Source organism: Pongo abelii, chromosome 14 (assembly GCF_028885655.2).
Source record: "Pongo abelii isolate AG06213 chromosome 14, NHGRI_mPonAbe1-v2.0_pri, whole genome shotgun sequence".
Taxonomy (NCBI): Eukaryota; Metazoa; Chordata; class Mammalia; order Primates; family Hominidae; genus Pongo; species Pongo abelii.
Window position 1 is genome coordinate 28,372,102 of NC_071999.2, and position 14,146 is coordinate 28,386,247.

Genomic DNA, 14,146 nt, shown 5'->3' on the forward strand with positions numbered 1-14,146 from the left:
TACAGTAGCCACAAATAAAATTAAATACCTAGAAATTAACCTAACCAAAGAAGTGTAAGATCTTTATAATGAAAATGGTAAAACACTGATGAAAGAAATGGAAGAGGACACCAAAAAATGGAAAGAGATTCCACGTTCATGGATTGGAAGAATCAATATTGTTAAAATGTCCATACTATCCAAAGCAATTTACAGATTCAATGCACTTCCTGTCAAAATATGAATGACATTCTTCACAGAAATAGAAGAAACAATCTTAAAATTTATATGGAGCCACAAAAGACCCAGAATAGCCAAAGCTATTCTAAGCAAAAAGAACAAAGCTGGAGGAATCACATTACCTGACTTCAAATTATACTACAGAACTATACAACCAAAACACCATGGCACTGGCATAAAAACAGACACATAGACCACTGGAACAGAATAGAGAACCCAGAAACAAATCCACACACACTTACAGTGAACTCATTTTTAATAAATGTGCCAAGAACATACATTGAACAAAAGGCATCTCTTCAACAAATGGTTCTGGGAAAACTGGATATACACATACAGAAGAATGCACCTAGACCCCTACCTCTCACCATATACAAAAATCAAATCAACATGGATTAAAGACTTAAATCTAAGACCTCAATGAAACTACTATACTATAAGAGAACATTGGGAAGAATCTCCAGGACATTGGTCTGAGCAAAAATTACTTGGGCTATACCCGATAAGCACAGGCAACCAAAGCAAAAATGGGCAAATGGGATCACATCAAGTTAAAAAGCTGCTTCATATCAGAGGAAACAATTAACAAAGTGAAGAGACAGCCCACAGAATGGGAGAAAATAATTGCAAACTACCCATCTGAAAAGGGATTAATAACAAGAGTATGTAAGGAGCTCAAACAACTCTCTAGGAAAAAATCTAATAATCTAATTTTTTAAATGAGCATAAGATTTGAATAGGCATTTCTCAAAAGAAAACATACAGGTGGTAAACAGGCATATCAAGAGATGCTTAACATCATTGATCATTAGAGAAATTCTCAGTGTAGAAAACTACAATGAGATATCATCTCACCCCAGCTAAAATGGTTTATATCCAAAAGTCAGGCAATAACAAATCCTGACAAAGATGTGAAGATAAGAGAACCCTCATACACTGTTGATGGAAATGTAAATTAGTAGAACCAACTGGAGAACAGTTTGGAGGTTACTCAAAAAACTAAAACTAGAACTACCATATGATCCAGCAATCCCACTGCTGGATAGATACTCACAAGAAAGGAAATCAGTATATAGAAGAGATATCTGCATTCCCTGTTTGTTGCAGCACTGTTCGTAATGGCTAAGATTTGGAAGCAATCTAAGTGTCCATCAACAGATGAATGGATAAAGAAAATATAGTACATATACACAAGAGAGTATTATTTAGCCATAAAAAACAATAAGATCCTGGCCAAGTGCAGTGGCTCACGCCTGTAATCCCAGCACTTTGGGAGGCTGAGGTGGGCAGATCACCTGAAGTCGGGAGTTTGAGACCAGCCTGACCAACATGGAGAAACCCCATCTCTACTAAAAATACAAAAATTAGCTGGGTGTGGTGCCGGGCGCCTGTAATCTCAGCTACTCTTGAGGCTGAGGCAGGAGAATCGCTTGAACCCGGGAGGTGGAGGTTGCAGTGATCTGAGATCACGCCATTGCACTCCAGCCTGGGCAACAAGAACAAAACTCCATCTCAAAAAAAAAAGAGATCCTGTCATCTGGAGCAACATGGATGGAACTGGAGATCACTATGTTTGTTAAGTGAAATAAGCCAGGCACAGAAGGATAAACATCACATGTTCTCACTTATTATGGGGCTCTTAAAAAAAAAAAAGACAATTGAACTCATAGACCTAGAGAGTAGAAGGATGGTCATCAGAGGCTGGGAATGGTAGTAGGGGCTTGGGGGTGGGGAGGTGGGGATGGTTAATAGGTACAAAAAAATAGACTGAGTAATGCCTACTATTTGATAGCACAACAGATTGACCATAGTCAACAATAACTTGATTGTATATTTTTAAATGACTGAAAGAGTGTAATTGACTGAAAGACAAATGCTTGAGGGGATAGATACCCCATTGTCCACAATAAGGGTGATTATTACACATTTAGTTATATCTCTTATTATACTTGAATTGCCATGTTGGTGTTTTAGTCACATATAAGTGTCAAATGATGAATATAATTTTATTGTTTGAAAAATTCCCATGAATGTTATATTTTTCCCTTAGTCTACTCTAGAAAATACATTTTAAATAATTCATGATAGTAGAATTCTTAATGGGGATGAGTCAATAGTTTGTGGTCTTTAAATATTCCTCTCTCTTCTTGCAGGGGAGAATGAACTTTTTTTTTGTTTTATATTACAGGAGACAGCAGTATTTTTCTGACTTATTTAACATTTTAGATACCGCCATTATTGTGATTCCTCTGCTGGTTGATGTCGTTTACATTTTTTTTGACATTAAGTTTCTTAGGAATATTCCCAGGTATGAAACGTAAGACTTACCTCTCTTAAAGTTTTTCATTAACTTTAGCATTTTCTGTGGCTTTTATTCTATATAATCTTTTCAACTTCAAATGTTCTCATTCTATACCAAATACATTGCTTTAAAATGAAATGTTTAGGTAAATTCCCACATACTTTGAAACTAAAAGATTGCGATATTTAGGGACCAGTGAAGAGTATACACACTAAGTACCATTAATTGAATAAAGAAGATGCAGTACCCAAAGAAGGACTTCTACTAACTTTAACTTCTCTACATTTTGAAGTTCTCATCAAATTCCCATTTGTATCATTTTTTGGCCTTTTGGCTAAGATCAAGTATAATATTCTTATCAGTTTAATATCTGCTATATCAAAAAAATTTATACTGAAAACAATTCCCCTCTGTGCTTTAATTACAAATCCCTTACACATAGTGTTCTGTCTGGATTTTTCCTACAGCCAAGAGGGAATTTATTTGAGCATAGGCAAAATTTGAGTGACTTCAATCATGAGTTTCTAAAAATTAGCAAACAGAACAGAAACTAGGAGATGACACATGTAGCAACACAATGGTAGAGTTTTGCAGTATAGTTGTGGTAGAAACAAAGCTTAGGCAAAGTTAGAACTGTTAGGGATTAGGAAACTAAAGAGTGTATGAGGCCCTGATGACTTTTTTTTCTTTTTTTACTGTGACAATGAGGAAAATGAAAGAGCAAATGTATACTGGGATGTAGATGGTGGCTTCCTAAGCTTGTTCATGGGTCAAATAGCTGATTTCTTTTCGTACCCTAGCTTCCCTGGACTACAGCTCAGGCCCCAACTAAAAGCATGTTAAGTGATAGGCTTTTGGAGTTATTTGAAAATAACCTCAGCCAATGTGGTCCTCTGACTAGAAACCTCAGCATCACTTGACAGCTTGCTAGAAATATAAGAAAAAAAATACCTTAGGCCCCACCCTGGACCCACTGAATTGGTATCTCTGGGACCCAGCAATCTGCAGCTTAACAAGCTTTTCCAGATGGCTCTTATTGACATGTGCCCAAATCAGAGAAGCACTAGTCCATACCATCAGTTCTCTGCTTTGGTGTTTCTGATGGTAGGAGAGATACCAGCTAGCACACTTTGGAAGTATCTCAATCTGTTGCCTGCCTGATGTGCATTAGCAGCTGTAGTGAACATCTGTTACTCATGGGAATAACAAAGATGAACAAGAATAATCGATTTGTTTTGATGTGGAAAAATTGAAAATGCTAGTCTTAAATCCCAAAATTAAATTTACAAATGCTAAGAGTCTATTGTATCACTATTTCTCTAGACCAGAATTTCTCAGCCTCAGCATTACTGACATTTTGGGCCAGATCATTGTCATAAGAGGGTGATGAGCAGTTATATTAATTGCAGGATGTTTTAGCAAAATTCCTGGCCTCTATTCACTAGATGTAAGTAACACACAGACACACACACACGCACGCACGCCAGTTGTGAAAACCTAAATGCCTCCAGACATTGCCAAATATCCCCCAGGTAGGTAATTGGAGAGAGGAGGGAAAATTGCCTCTGGTTAACAACTGCTGCTCTAGACATAGTTTATATTGATAAAATTCTGTTTCTGAAGCAAAAATTGATCTTTTTAATTTATTGTTAGATGGACATATTTAGTTCGACTTCTACAACTTATTATTCTGATAAGAATTTTTCGTCTGGTTCATCAAAAAAGACAACTTGAAAAGCTGATGAGAAGGCTGGTAAGTGAGCAAAACATGCTTATGATTCAGAAAAATATTTTGTATTTTGGGACCCATTGGCAAGCGTTGATATCTATACTGTATAATGTTTCTTATTTTTATGTTGATGAATGTTTCACAAACTAATGATGATTTTAAACTCTCAGGTTTCAGAAAACAAAAGGCGATACACAAGGGATGGATTTGACCTAGACCTCACTTACGTTACAGGTTTGTGACACTTAACTGTTGATTTACTTGTATTACTTCACTTTTTCTTGTAATTGTATTTTTTTTTTGCCTCATCTAAGACATATTCATTTGAAATATTCTTTATTCAAGAGGATATATGCCACTGTGATAGTGTGACATATTTGTGGTTTAGCCCTGGCAATGGAAGATCTGCATGTCTTCTCAATTCAGGACTACTCAGTTGCAGCATAGGAACTTGAATGGATTTTCAGCTGACTCCATTTGAGTTTCAATTTATTAACTTCTAGTAGTTATTTCTGAGTCCCAAGGATCCTACAGAGACCTCTTCTCATCCTAGAGCCCCAGAGAATGAGGTCAGTGCTTTGTAGATCTCAGGTTTTCTGAGTCAGAGGGCTGCAAAGCACCTTGGGAGTTCCCACCTTCACTGGTGCCCAGAACTCTTGGATTTTTTCAGGTATTTAAGATAAGAAATAAATTCTAAGAACAGGGGGAACTTCAGACTGAGGCCATCATAAGTACATGGCATACAGTTAGAACTAGTGGAGACTTAAGAACGCCATGCCAGTTTAATGGTCATTGTGCTGGATAATTTAATATGTTATTTGATTATCCTGAGTATTAGCTTTTTTCTGTCAACCTCAATCTTAAAAGGTTTTTTCTGTGAAAATGGAGTCTGATCATGTATAAATTAATTTTTTCTGTGTTATATGAAATCTATAATAATGTTTGTAATAGTGATGATTTTGACTTTCAGAACGTATTATTGCTATGTCATTTCCATCTTCTGGAAGGCAGTCTTTCTATAGAAATCCAATCGAGGTAAGGGTCTTTATCTGACAAATACTCATTTCTCAGTGAATGTAGACTGTGTAGTCATAAGTTTAATATTGACCCAGATATGGCAGTATTCTTTTAAAAATGTATTCTTTCAAGTAAAAAAATCATAATGGATTGATACCAGTTACAATTGTGCCAGTAGTTACAAACCACCCCAAAACTTACTGGCTTATAACAGCAACTATTTATTTGGCTCATGATACTATGGTTTGTGAATTTGGGATGGGCTTAACTGTCCAATTCAGGTGCTTGCAGAAAGGATTTCCTGTCTCAACTAAGCTCATTCATGTATCTGTGGGCAGCTACTGGGTCATCTGAGGACTGGCTAGTCTAAAATGACTTGGATATCCTCAGCTGACAGAGCCACTGCATGCTACATGCACCCCCCAAGGCCCAAGGCCCATCCCATCTGGCACCCACTGCTGCCAACAGCCCCACCCCCTTCACCAGCAGAGCCACCATATGCTGCATGCACTTCTAAGGCACTGAGGACTGGCCTGCCTGGTGCCCACCCTGCTGTTGGCAATACCCCACAACTAGCAAAGCCACTGCAGCTAGCATGCATATGCCTAAGGCCTGAGAACTAATCTGAATGATGGCTCTCACACCAAGAAAAGCCATACCACTGTCTCCACAAACACTCACCATCAGGACACTGAGGCACTCATGACACCACTGAATGCTGATTACAGCCAAAAAAGTCACCTGAAGACTATATTACTGCACCCACCCAGAACCAAAGTCAAATTACCCTACTCAGTGAACACTATAGGAGACAACTATTGGAAAAACTATTTATCTATGAAAGCTCCCTAACATTGGAAGAGGCAACTGTTCCCCCAGATGTGCAAAAATCAGTTTAGGACCACAAGAAACATGAAAAGCAAGGAAACATTACACCTCCAAAGAAACACAATAATTCCCCATTAACAGACCCTAAATTTAAAGAGTATATCAAATGGCTAAGAAGGAATTCAAAATAATGATCTTAGGGAAACTCTATGAGATACAGAGAATACAGATAGACAAATCAATGAAATTAGAAAAACAATTTATGATCTTATGAGAAATTCAACAAGGATATATATGTCATTAAAAACCAGACAGAGATCATGGAGCTGAAGAATTTAAGGAATAAAATAAAAATACAATCAAGAGTCCAGGTGCAGTGTTTCCCACCTGTTATCCCAGCACTTTGGGAGGCCAAGGCAGTGGATCACTTGAGGCCAGGAATTCAAGACAAGCCTGATGAACATGGCGTAATCCTGTCTCTAAAAAATACAAAAATTAGTTGGGTTTGGTGGCGCATGCCTGCAATCCAAGCTACTTGGGAGGCTGAGACACCAGAATTGCTTGAATCCAGGAGGTGGAGGTTGCAGTGAGCCAAGATTGTGCCACTGCACTCCAGCCTGGGTGGCAGAGTGATACCCTGCCTCAAAAAAAAAAAAAAAAAAATACAATCAAGAGCTTTAAAAACAGACGTGGGAGAGATATGGCCAAAATCTAGGAAGCTCAAAGGTTCTCAAATAGATTCAACCCGAAAAGGTCTTCTCAGAGGTGAATAGTAGTCAAACTGTCAAAAGTCAAAAAGAGGGAATATTCATCAGGTGCGGTGGCTCACACCTGTAATCCCAGCACTTCAGGAGGCTGAGGCGGGTGGATCACTTGAGGCCAGGAGTTCAAGGTGAGCATGGCCAACATGAAGAAACTCCATTTCTACTAATAATACAAAAAAATTAGCTGGGTGTGGTGGCGTGAACCTGTAGTTGCAGTTACTTGGGAGGCTGAATCACGAGAATTGCTTAAACTCAGGAGGTGGAGGTTGCAGTAGGCCAAGATCACACCACTGCACTACAGCCTGGGTGACAGAGTGAGACTGTATCCAAAAAAAAAAGGAAATGTTAAAAACAGCAAGAAAAAAGCATTAAGTCACATATAAGGGAACCTCCATTTGATTAACAGCCACTCCAGCCTGCCAGCTATGGAGAATACAGACAGTCTGGACAAGGAAGAGTTCCCCACAACACAGCACAACTGGCTTGCCAGATCATGACCAGACTGCTTCTTTAAGCAGGACCCCAATCCATTCCTCCTCACTGGGCAGGAATCCCTGCAGGGGCTTTAACCACTCCAGCAACGGTTCTATGGACAGAGCTTTGATCCCTCCCTGAAATGGAGCTCCTGGCGGGAGGGGCAGCTGCCATCTCTGCAATTTGGTCAACTCAGCCACTCCAACCTGCTGGCTTTGGAGAATACAGGTGGTCCGGAGGAGGAAGGATCCCCCACAATGCAGCACACCTGCTCTACCCCAAAGCAGCCAGACTGTTTCTTTGGATGGGTCCCTGATCCCATGCCTCCTGACTGGGTGAGAATGCCCAACAGGGGTCTCCAGCCACCTCCTGCAGGTATGTGCGGGCTGGCGACAGGTCAGTATCCCCCTGGGATGGAGCTTCCAAAGGAAGGAGCTGGCTGCCATCTTTGCTGTTTCTCAGGCTTCACTGGTAATACCTCATTCAGAGTCTATGAGGAACTTAAATTTACAAGAAAAAAACAACCCCATTAAAAAGGGGCAAAGGATCTGAACAACACTTCCCAAAAGAGACATGCTTGCAGGCAACAAAAATATGAAAAAAAAAAGCTCACCATCACTCATCATTAAAGAAATGCAAACAAAACCACAGTGAGATACCATCTCATGCCAGTCAGAATGGCTATTATTAAAAAGCCAAAAAATAACAGATGCTGGGAAGGTTGTGGAGAAAAAGGAATGCTTTTACACTGTTGGTGGGTGTGTAAATTAGTTCAACCCCTGTGGAAGACAGTGTGGCAATTCCTCAAAGACCTAGAGGCAGAAATACCATCAGACCCAGCAATCCCATTATGGGGTATATACCCAAAGGAATATAAATCATTGTCTTATAAAAATACATGCATGCACACATATGTTCATTGCAGCAGTATTGACAATAGCAAAGACATGGAATCAACCTAAATGCCAGTCAATGATAGATTGGATAAAGAAAATATGGTACATAGAGCGGGACGTCTGGCTTCTGAGCGGGAACCTTTGTAGTGCCAATGATGGAAGAGAGAATTAAATATGGGTGATGTTGAGAAAGGCAAGAAAATTTTTGTTCAGAAGTGTGCCCGGTGCCACACCATGGAAATGGGAGGCAAGCACAAGACTGGGCCTAATCTCCATGGTCTCTTCCAGTGGAAGACAGGTCAGGCCATTGGATTATCTTACATAGACACCGATAAGAACAAAGGCATCACCTGAGGAGAGGATACACTGATAGAGTATTTTGAGAATCCCAGCAACTACATTCCTGGAACAAAAATGATCTTTTCCAGCATTAAGAAGAAGGCAGAAAGGGCAGACTTGATAGTTATTTCAAAAAAGCTACTAGGGAGTAATAATTGGCCACTGCCTTATATTACAAGACACAAGTATCTCATGACTTTTTTATGTGTACCATAATTTAATAGATCTCATACACCAGAATTCAGATTATGAATGACTGTCAGAATATTTTGTTGGGCAGTCCTGACTTAAAACTAAGACTGGCTTGTGGTTAAATGAATAAGTTTGGTTTTTGAATATTAATAGTAATTCCAATTCAGTAAATGCTATCACTATTTACCCCTTCTAAAGATATGATTAGACTTTGTTAATAATGTTCAACTTTTCACAAAGATGGTGAGTACTATCTTAAAACTTATTGAAGATTGGTTTTATATTTATATTTATATTGGTTTATATTTAGACTTATATGACTGGTTATGTGAATATATTTAAATATTGGGGAAATTCCTTCACTGTCTCAGAACCAAGCAAGATTCACCTGTATTTTGTGTTTATTTGCCTCTTAAAGGCAAGGGTTGAAGATAAGGTAGCAATGTCTACTTTGTATTTTTGGCCTTAACTGTGCCAATGTAATTAGAATTCCCTGTATTTAAGATGGTTCCTTTTATTTATTCAAAGGCATTTTATGTGGTTTATGTGTAATATCAAAGATTATTTAACACTTAAAAAAACAACAAAAACAGAAAATGTGGTACATAAATACCATGGAAAACTGTGCAGCCATAAAAAGGAACAAGATTACATCCTTTGCAGAGACATGGATGGAGCTGGAAGCTGATATCCTCAGCAAACTAACACGGGAACAGAAAACCAAACACCGCATGTTCTCACTTATATGTGGGAGCTGACAATGAGAACACATGGGCACACGATGGGGAACAACACACACTGGGGCCTGTGGGGAGGGAGGGGATGGGGGAAGGAGAGCATCAGGAAGAATACTTAATGGATACTGGGCTTAATACCTAGGGATGGGATGATCTGTGCAGCAAACCACCATGGCACACATCTACCTGTGTAACACACCTGCACATCCTCCACATGTACCCCTGAACCTAAAAGAAAGTTGAAGTAAAAAAGATATATAAAATTATCTGTATATACATATCCCCCGATGTAAGTATACATTATATATGCATGCGTCTATAACCACATTTTTATTGAGGTATACCACATATGGTAGGTTGCACTAATCAAGTATATATCTTGATGATATTATACCTAAGTATATATGCATGTAACCAACACCTCTATCAATATATTGGTCCATGACTGACCTCCAATTAATTGTTGTAAAGATATAGAGTACAAGGTTCGTGTTTTTTACATAGCTCTCAATTCCTCCTGTACTGTTTATTGTAAAGAGCATGATTTTCCCCAATGAATTGCAGAGGTGCGTTTATTGCAAACAAAGTGAACATATATGTATAGGTCTGTTTCTGGGCTTTTTGTCCTTTCGTTATGACTGTCTATACTTAAGTCCAGACCATAGTTTTAATTATTATGGCTTTATAGTGACTCTTGAGAACTTGTGTATAAGTCCTCCAACTTTGTACTTCTTTGTTTAAAAACTATCTTGGCTCTCCTAGATTTTTTGAATTTCCATATAAATTTTAGAATCATCTTGGCAGTTTCATACACACACACACACACACACACACACTCAAACCCACACAAACACACCCCCACACCCTGTTAGTATTTTGACTTGAGCATTGACTACATAGCTTAATTTGGAGAGAATTGACATCTAAAAATACTGAGATTTCCAACTCATGAACATAATACATCTCTCTACTGATGTCTTCTTTGATTTCTTTTAGCAATGTTTGTAGTGTATAGGTTTTACACATCGTTTGTTAGTTTTATTTCTATGTAGTTGATAAGTTTTTATGCTATTTTAAATGATATTTGAATATCTTCATTTTCTAAATATTTGCTCTTGGTATGTAAGAACATAACTAATTTTTGTATATTGACTTTTGTTTATTTGTTTCTCTTAAGACAGGCCCTTGCTCTGTCACCACAGGCTGGAGTGCAGTGGCACCTGGGCTCAAGCATTTCTCCCACCTCAGTCTCCCATATAGCTGGGACTACAAGCAGGCATCACCACACTTGGCTAATTTTTTTAATTAATTTTTGTAGAGAAGGAGTCTCTCTGGTCTCACTGACCTAGGCTGGTCTTGAACTCCTGGATTCAAGCAATCCTCCCACCTCAGCCTCCCAAAGTGCTGGGATTACAGGTGTGAGCCACCACACCTGGCCTTTTATGTTGATTTTACATCTAGCATCCTTCATAAATTCACATATTCATTTTAATAATGAATGTGTAGATTCCCTGGGATTTTTTAAATGTATACAATCATATAAAGTTACTACTTTCTTCCCACTTTTTATACTTTTTTCTTTCTTTATTGAATTATCTAGGACTTTCATGGTAATATTGAATAGAAATGGTAAAAGGAGGCAGCCTTGCCTTGTTCCCAAACTCAGGTGGAAAGAATTTCATGCTTCACTATTTGAAATGATGTTTGCTATAGGCTTTTGTAGTCATTCTTTACTAGATTAAGACAGTCCATTTTATTTCTAGTTTGCTAAAAGTTTTGAATCATGAATTGGTATTGAATATATCAGATATTTTTTCTGCATCTATCAAGGTAATCAAAATGTTTTTCTGTTATTCCATTAATGAGATTTTCAAATGTTAAACCAACATTTTTTATTTTTGGAATAAACTCCTTTTGGTCTTAATGTATTATCTTTTTTATGTATCACTAGATTCTATTTGCTAATATTTTATTTAGAACTTTTCATCTGTGTTCATGAGGGATATGTAGTTTTCTTTCCTGAAATGTCTTTATCAGCTGGTCTACAATTACCTTAGCTTAGGTGTCTTGGGTAACTCCTACCTGCTCAACTCATCTTCATCCTCCATCAGGATGAATATGATGGGTATGTTTCAAGGTAATGGCAAAAGGAAAGAGCTAGAGTGGAATCTTACAAATGCTTTTGCAAGCCTCTCCTTTGTGGCATCCCAGTGACCAAATCAACTCACATAATGGAACACAAAATTAGAGTGAAAGGGCACTACGAGGTGAAATGTGAGGGCTTGGATTCAGGAAAAGTTGAAGAATTGAGACCATTGATGGAATGATTCTACCTTATTCTCAGGCAGGGAAGCATTTTTATATATGCAGATAGTTCACAAGAAATAACTACTATATAGTCAGAGACTCAAGACTTTAGCAATTGTATAAAAATACATTTGTAAATACCTAAAGACCTTGAAGAGAATGGTCTGAACCACATCTCACCCAGGTTATGCTATTTACGGCTAAGACATGACTCTACCACTCCCTTGGCCAATTTTGAAAATTGTTTCAAACTATTTATTTGAGGTGGAAGTACTTTCTGTCGCTCCTAATGGGCACAGTCACGGAGTAATGTGACCAGGGTCCACTGGATGGGTCATGGCACTTGAGGGCAGACATCCCAAAATTTCCAAATTCCATCTTTATGGGGAAAACATCTCTTGATTGCTAATATTGTTTTTTAAAGCAAGTAAAGTTAATAACTCTGAGTTAATTATAGCATGTCTAAATTGAGCCAATTTTCTTTTAGTAGATTTGGTGGTGACTAATATAAATTTGACAATACTTAATATTAGCTGGGGTGTTTTTCAAAAGCCAAAAACTTTTAGCATGTAAATCAAAACAAAGACATTACTATTTTTTTCTTGGGTGATCTCTAGACTCTTGGTTTCTATCAGTTATTAAACTGTTATCTCAACTGTTAATCTCCTTGGGGCATTGACAAAGTACTAATAAGTCGTTGATTCCTTTACCATTTTTAATCAGAGTATCCCAAAAGGAGGTAATCATGTGTTTTAATAAATTCCACAAATCATAAACCACCCAGAAAGCAAATCTACCATCCATATTAATATTTAGTCTTTAATCTTTGCCAGAGTGCAGCCCCAAACCCAAGCTACTAGTTCAGCTACCTGGGCAGGCTGGGAATCAGGCCATGAAGCCCTTCAGTGATTGCATGTTCAATGATAACATGTCCTGCACTGGGAGTGTCTCTGTCATATTTGAGAAGCATTTACAAAGTATATTAAATCAAAGTTGTCTAAAAGGGAGAAGATTCAAATCCAGGCATACTTAACTCCTGAGAGGATGCTAAACAGTCATGTGATTCCCCTTTATTCTTAAAAGTGAATAAAGTTGCAGGGTTACATTTTGAACAACAGCAAATAAGCAAAGCAGACATTACAATTTCATAAGTGGTAAATTTGCCAGTGGAGAAATGTCAGATGCTGCCTTGAAGTAGCAAAAACTTTAGAGATGCAGGACCCATAGAGTTAGTGGAGAAACAAGCACTATGGTGGAAGCATCAACAAGTCTGGCCACTGCTACCACCTCATGCAAGTATGGAAGGTATACCTTTGCCTCCAAATCAAGGAATGTACTAAGATAGGCAGAGAGAAGAGTGTGGTAGATTTAGGAAAACCCATAGGTGGAAGTTGTTGCAAGAGGCTTTCAAAGAGGACACAGCATTTTTTTCTACTTTTGCATCACAAGGAAGAGTTTCAGAAATTATAAACTTTGTAAGCCCATGCAAAGGCTGAGCTATTGAGGAAAATCAGGTATATAATTACCTACATTCCTACAATCTTCTTAGCCATCTTTTAATTTCTGTTCTTGGTAGAATTGAATGTGCTTTATTCTGGCTGAAAACAGAAACTGTCCATCTGGTGACAGACTGTGACCAGAAAAATGTAGATTCTTGGCAGAGTTGAAATTTTTTCTAGACTCTTTATGTCCTTTTTCACCTACTTTGGATAAGAGGTATTTGGAGTCTTCGGTAAACTACTTAGACCAGAAAACACAGCAGTAAATCATCTAAATGTTGAGTTGCTCTCTCTCTCTCTCTCTCTCTCTCTCTATATATATATATATATATATGATTATAAAAATGATATATATGTATATCATTTTTTAGACATTGAGAGAACTAGGAAGTGTATTTAGAAAAATCCCTAAAGCTTAACTGTCCAGGTATATTTGTTTTCCCATGAAAAAGCAAATATTGACTGTTTTTCTATATATGTATACTAAGGAAGGCTGCACAAAAATTACCAGTGTGAGATATTTACTTGTTGAGAGAATGAAGGACAGGGATGGGCGCGGTGGCTCACACCTATAATTCCAGCACTTGGGGAGGCTGAGGAGGGTGGATCACCTGAGGTCAGGAGTTCAAAACAGCCTGGCCAGCATGGTGAAACCCTGTCTCTACTAAAAATACAAAAAATTATCCAGGCGTGGTGGCAGGTGCCTGTAATCCCAGCTACTCAGAAGGCTGAGGCAGGAGAATTGCTTGAACCTGGGAGGCAGAGGTTACAGTGAGCTGATATCGCACCATTGCACTCCAAACTGGGCAACAAGAGTGAAACTCCATCTCAAAATAAAACAAA

General features: G+C 38.2%; 1 protein-coding gene and 1 pseudogene across 17 annotated transcripts in view; both read left to right on the plus strand.

The window, feature by feature from the left end:
• LOC103889448 (phosphatidylinositol 3,4,5-trisphosphate 3-phosphatase TPTE2-like) overlaps nt 1–14,146 on the plus strand; it is a 151,078-nt gene that overhangs the window by 91,990 nt on the left and 44,942 nt on the right. For all 17 annotated transcript variants that reach the window (XM_063714763.1, XM_063714762.1, XM_063714766.1 and 14 more), the window contains 4 exons: nt 2,408–2,527; nt 4,175–4,274; nt 4,421–4,484; nt 5,221–5,285. In XM_063714763.1, coding sequence (XP_063570833.1) covers nt 2,408–2,527; nt 4,175–4,274; nt 4,421–4,484; nt 5,221–5,285 — 349 coding nt within the window. The remainder of the gene's footprint in view (nt 1–2,407; nt 2,528–4,174; nt 4,275–4,420; nt 4,485–5,220; nt 5,286–14,146) is intronic.
• LOC112128675 (U2 spliceosomal RNA) lies at nt 2,836–2,930 on the plus strand (annotated as a pseudogene).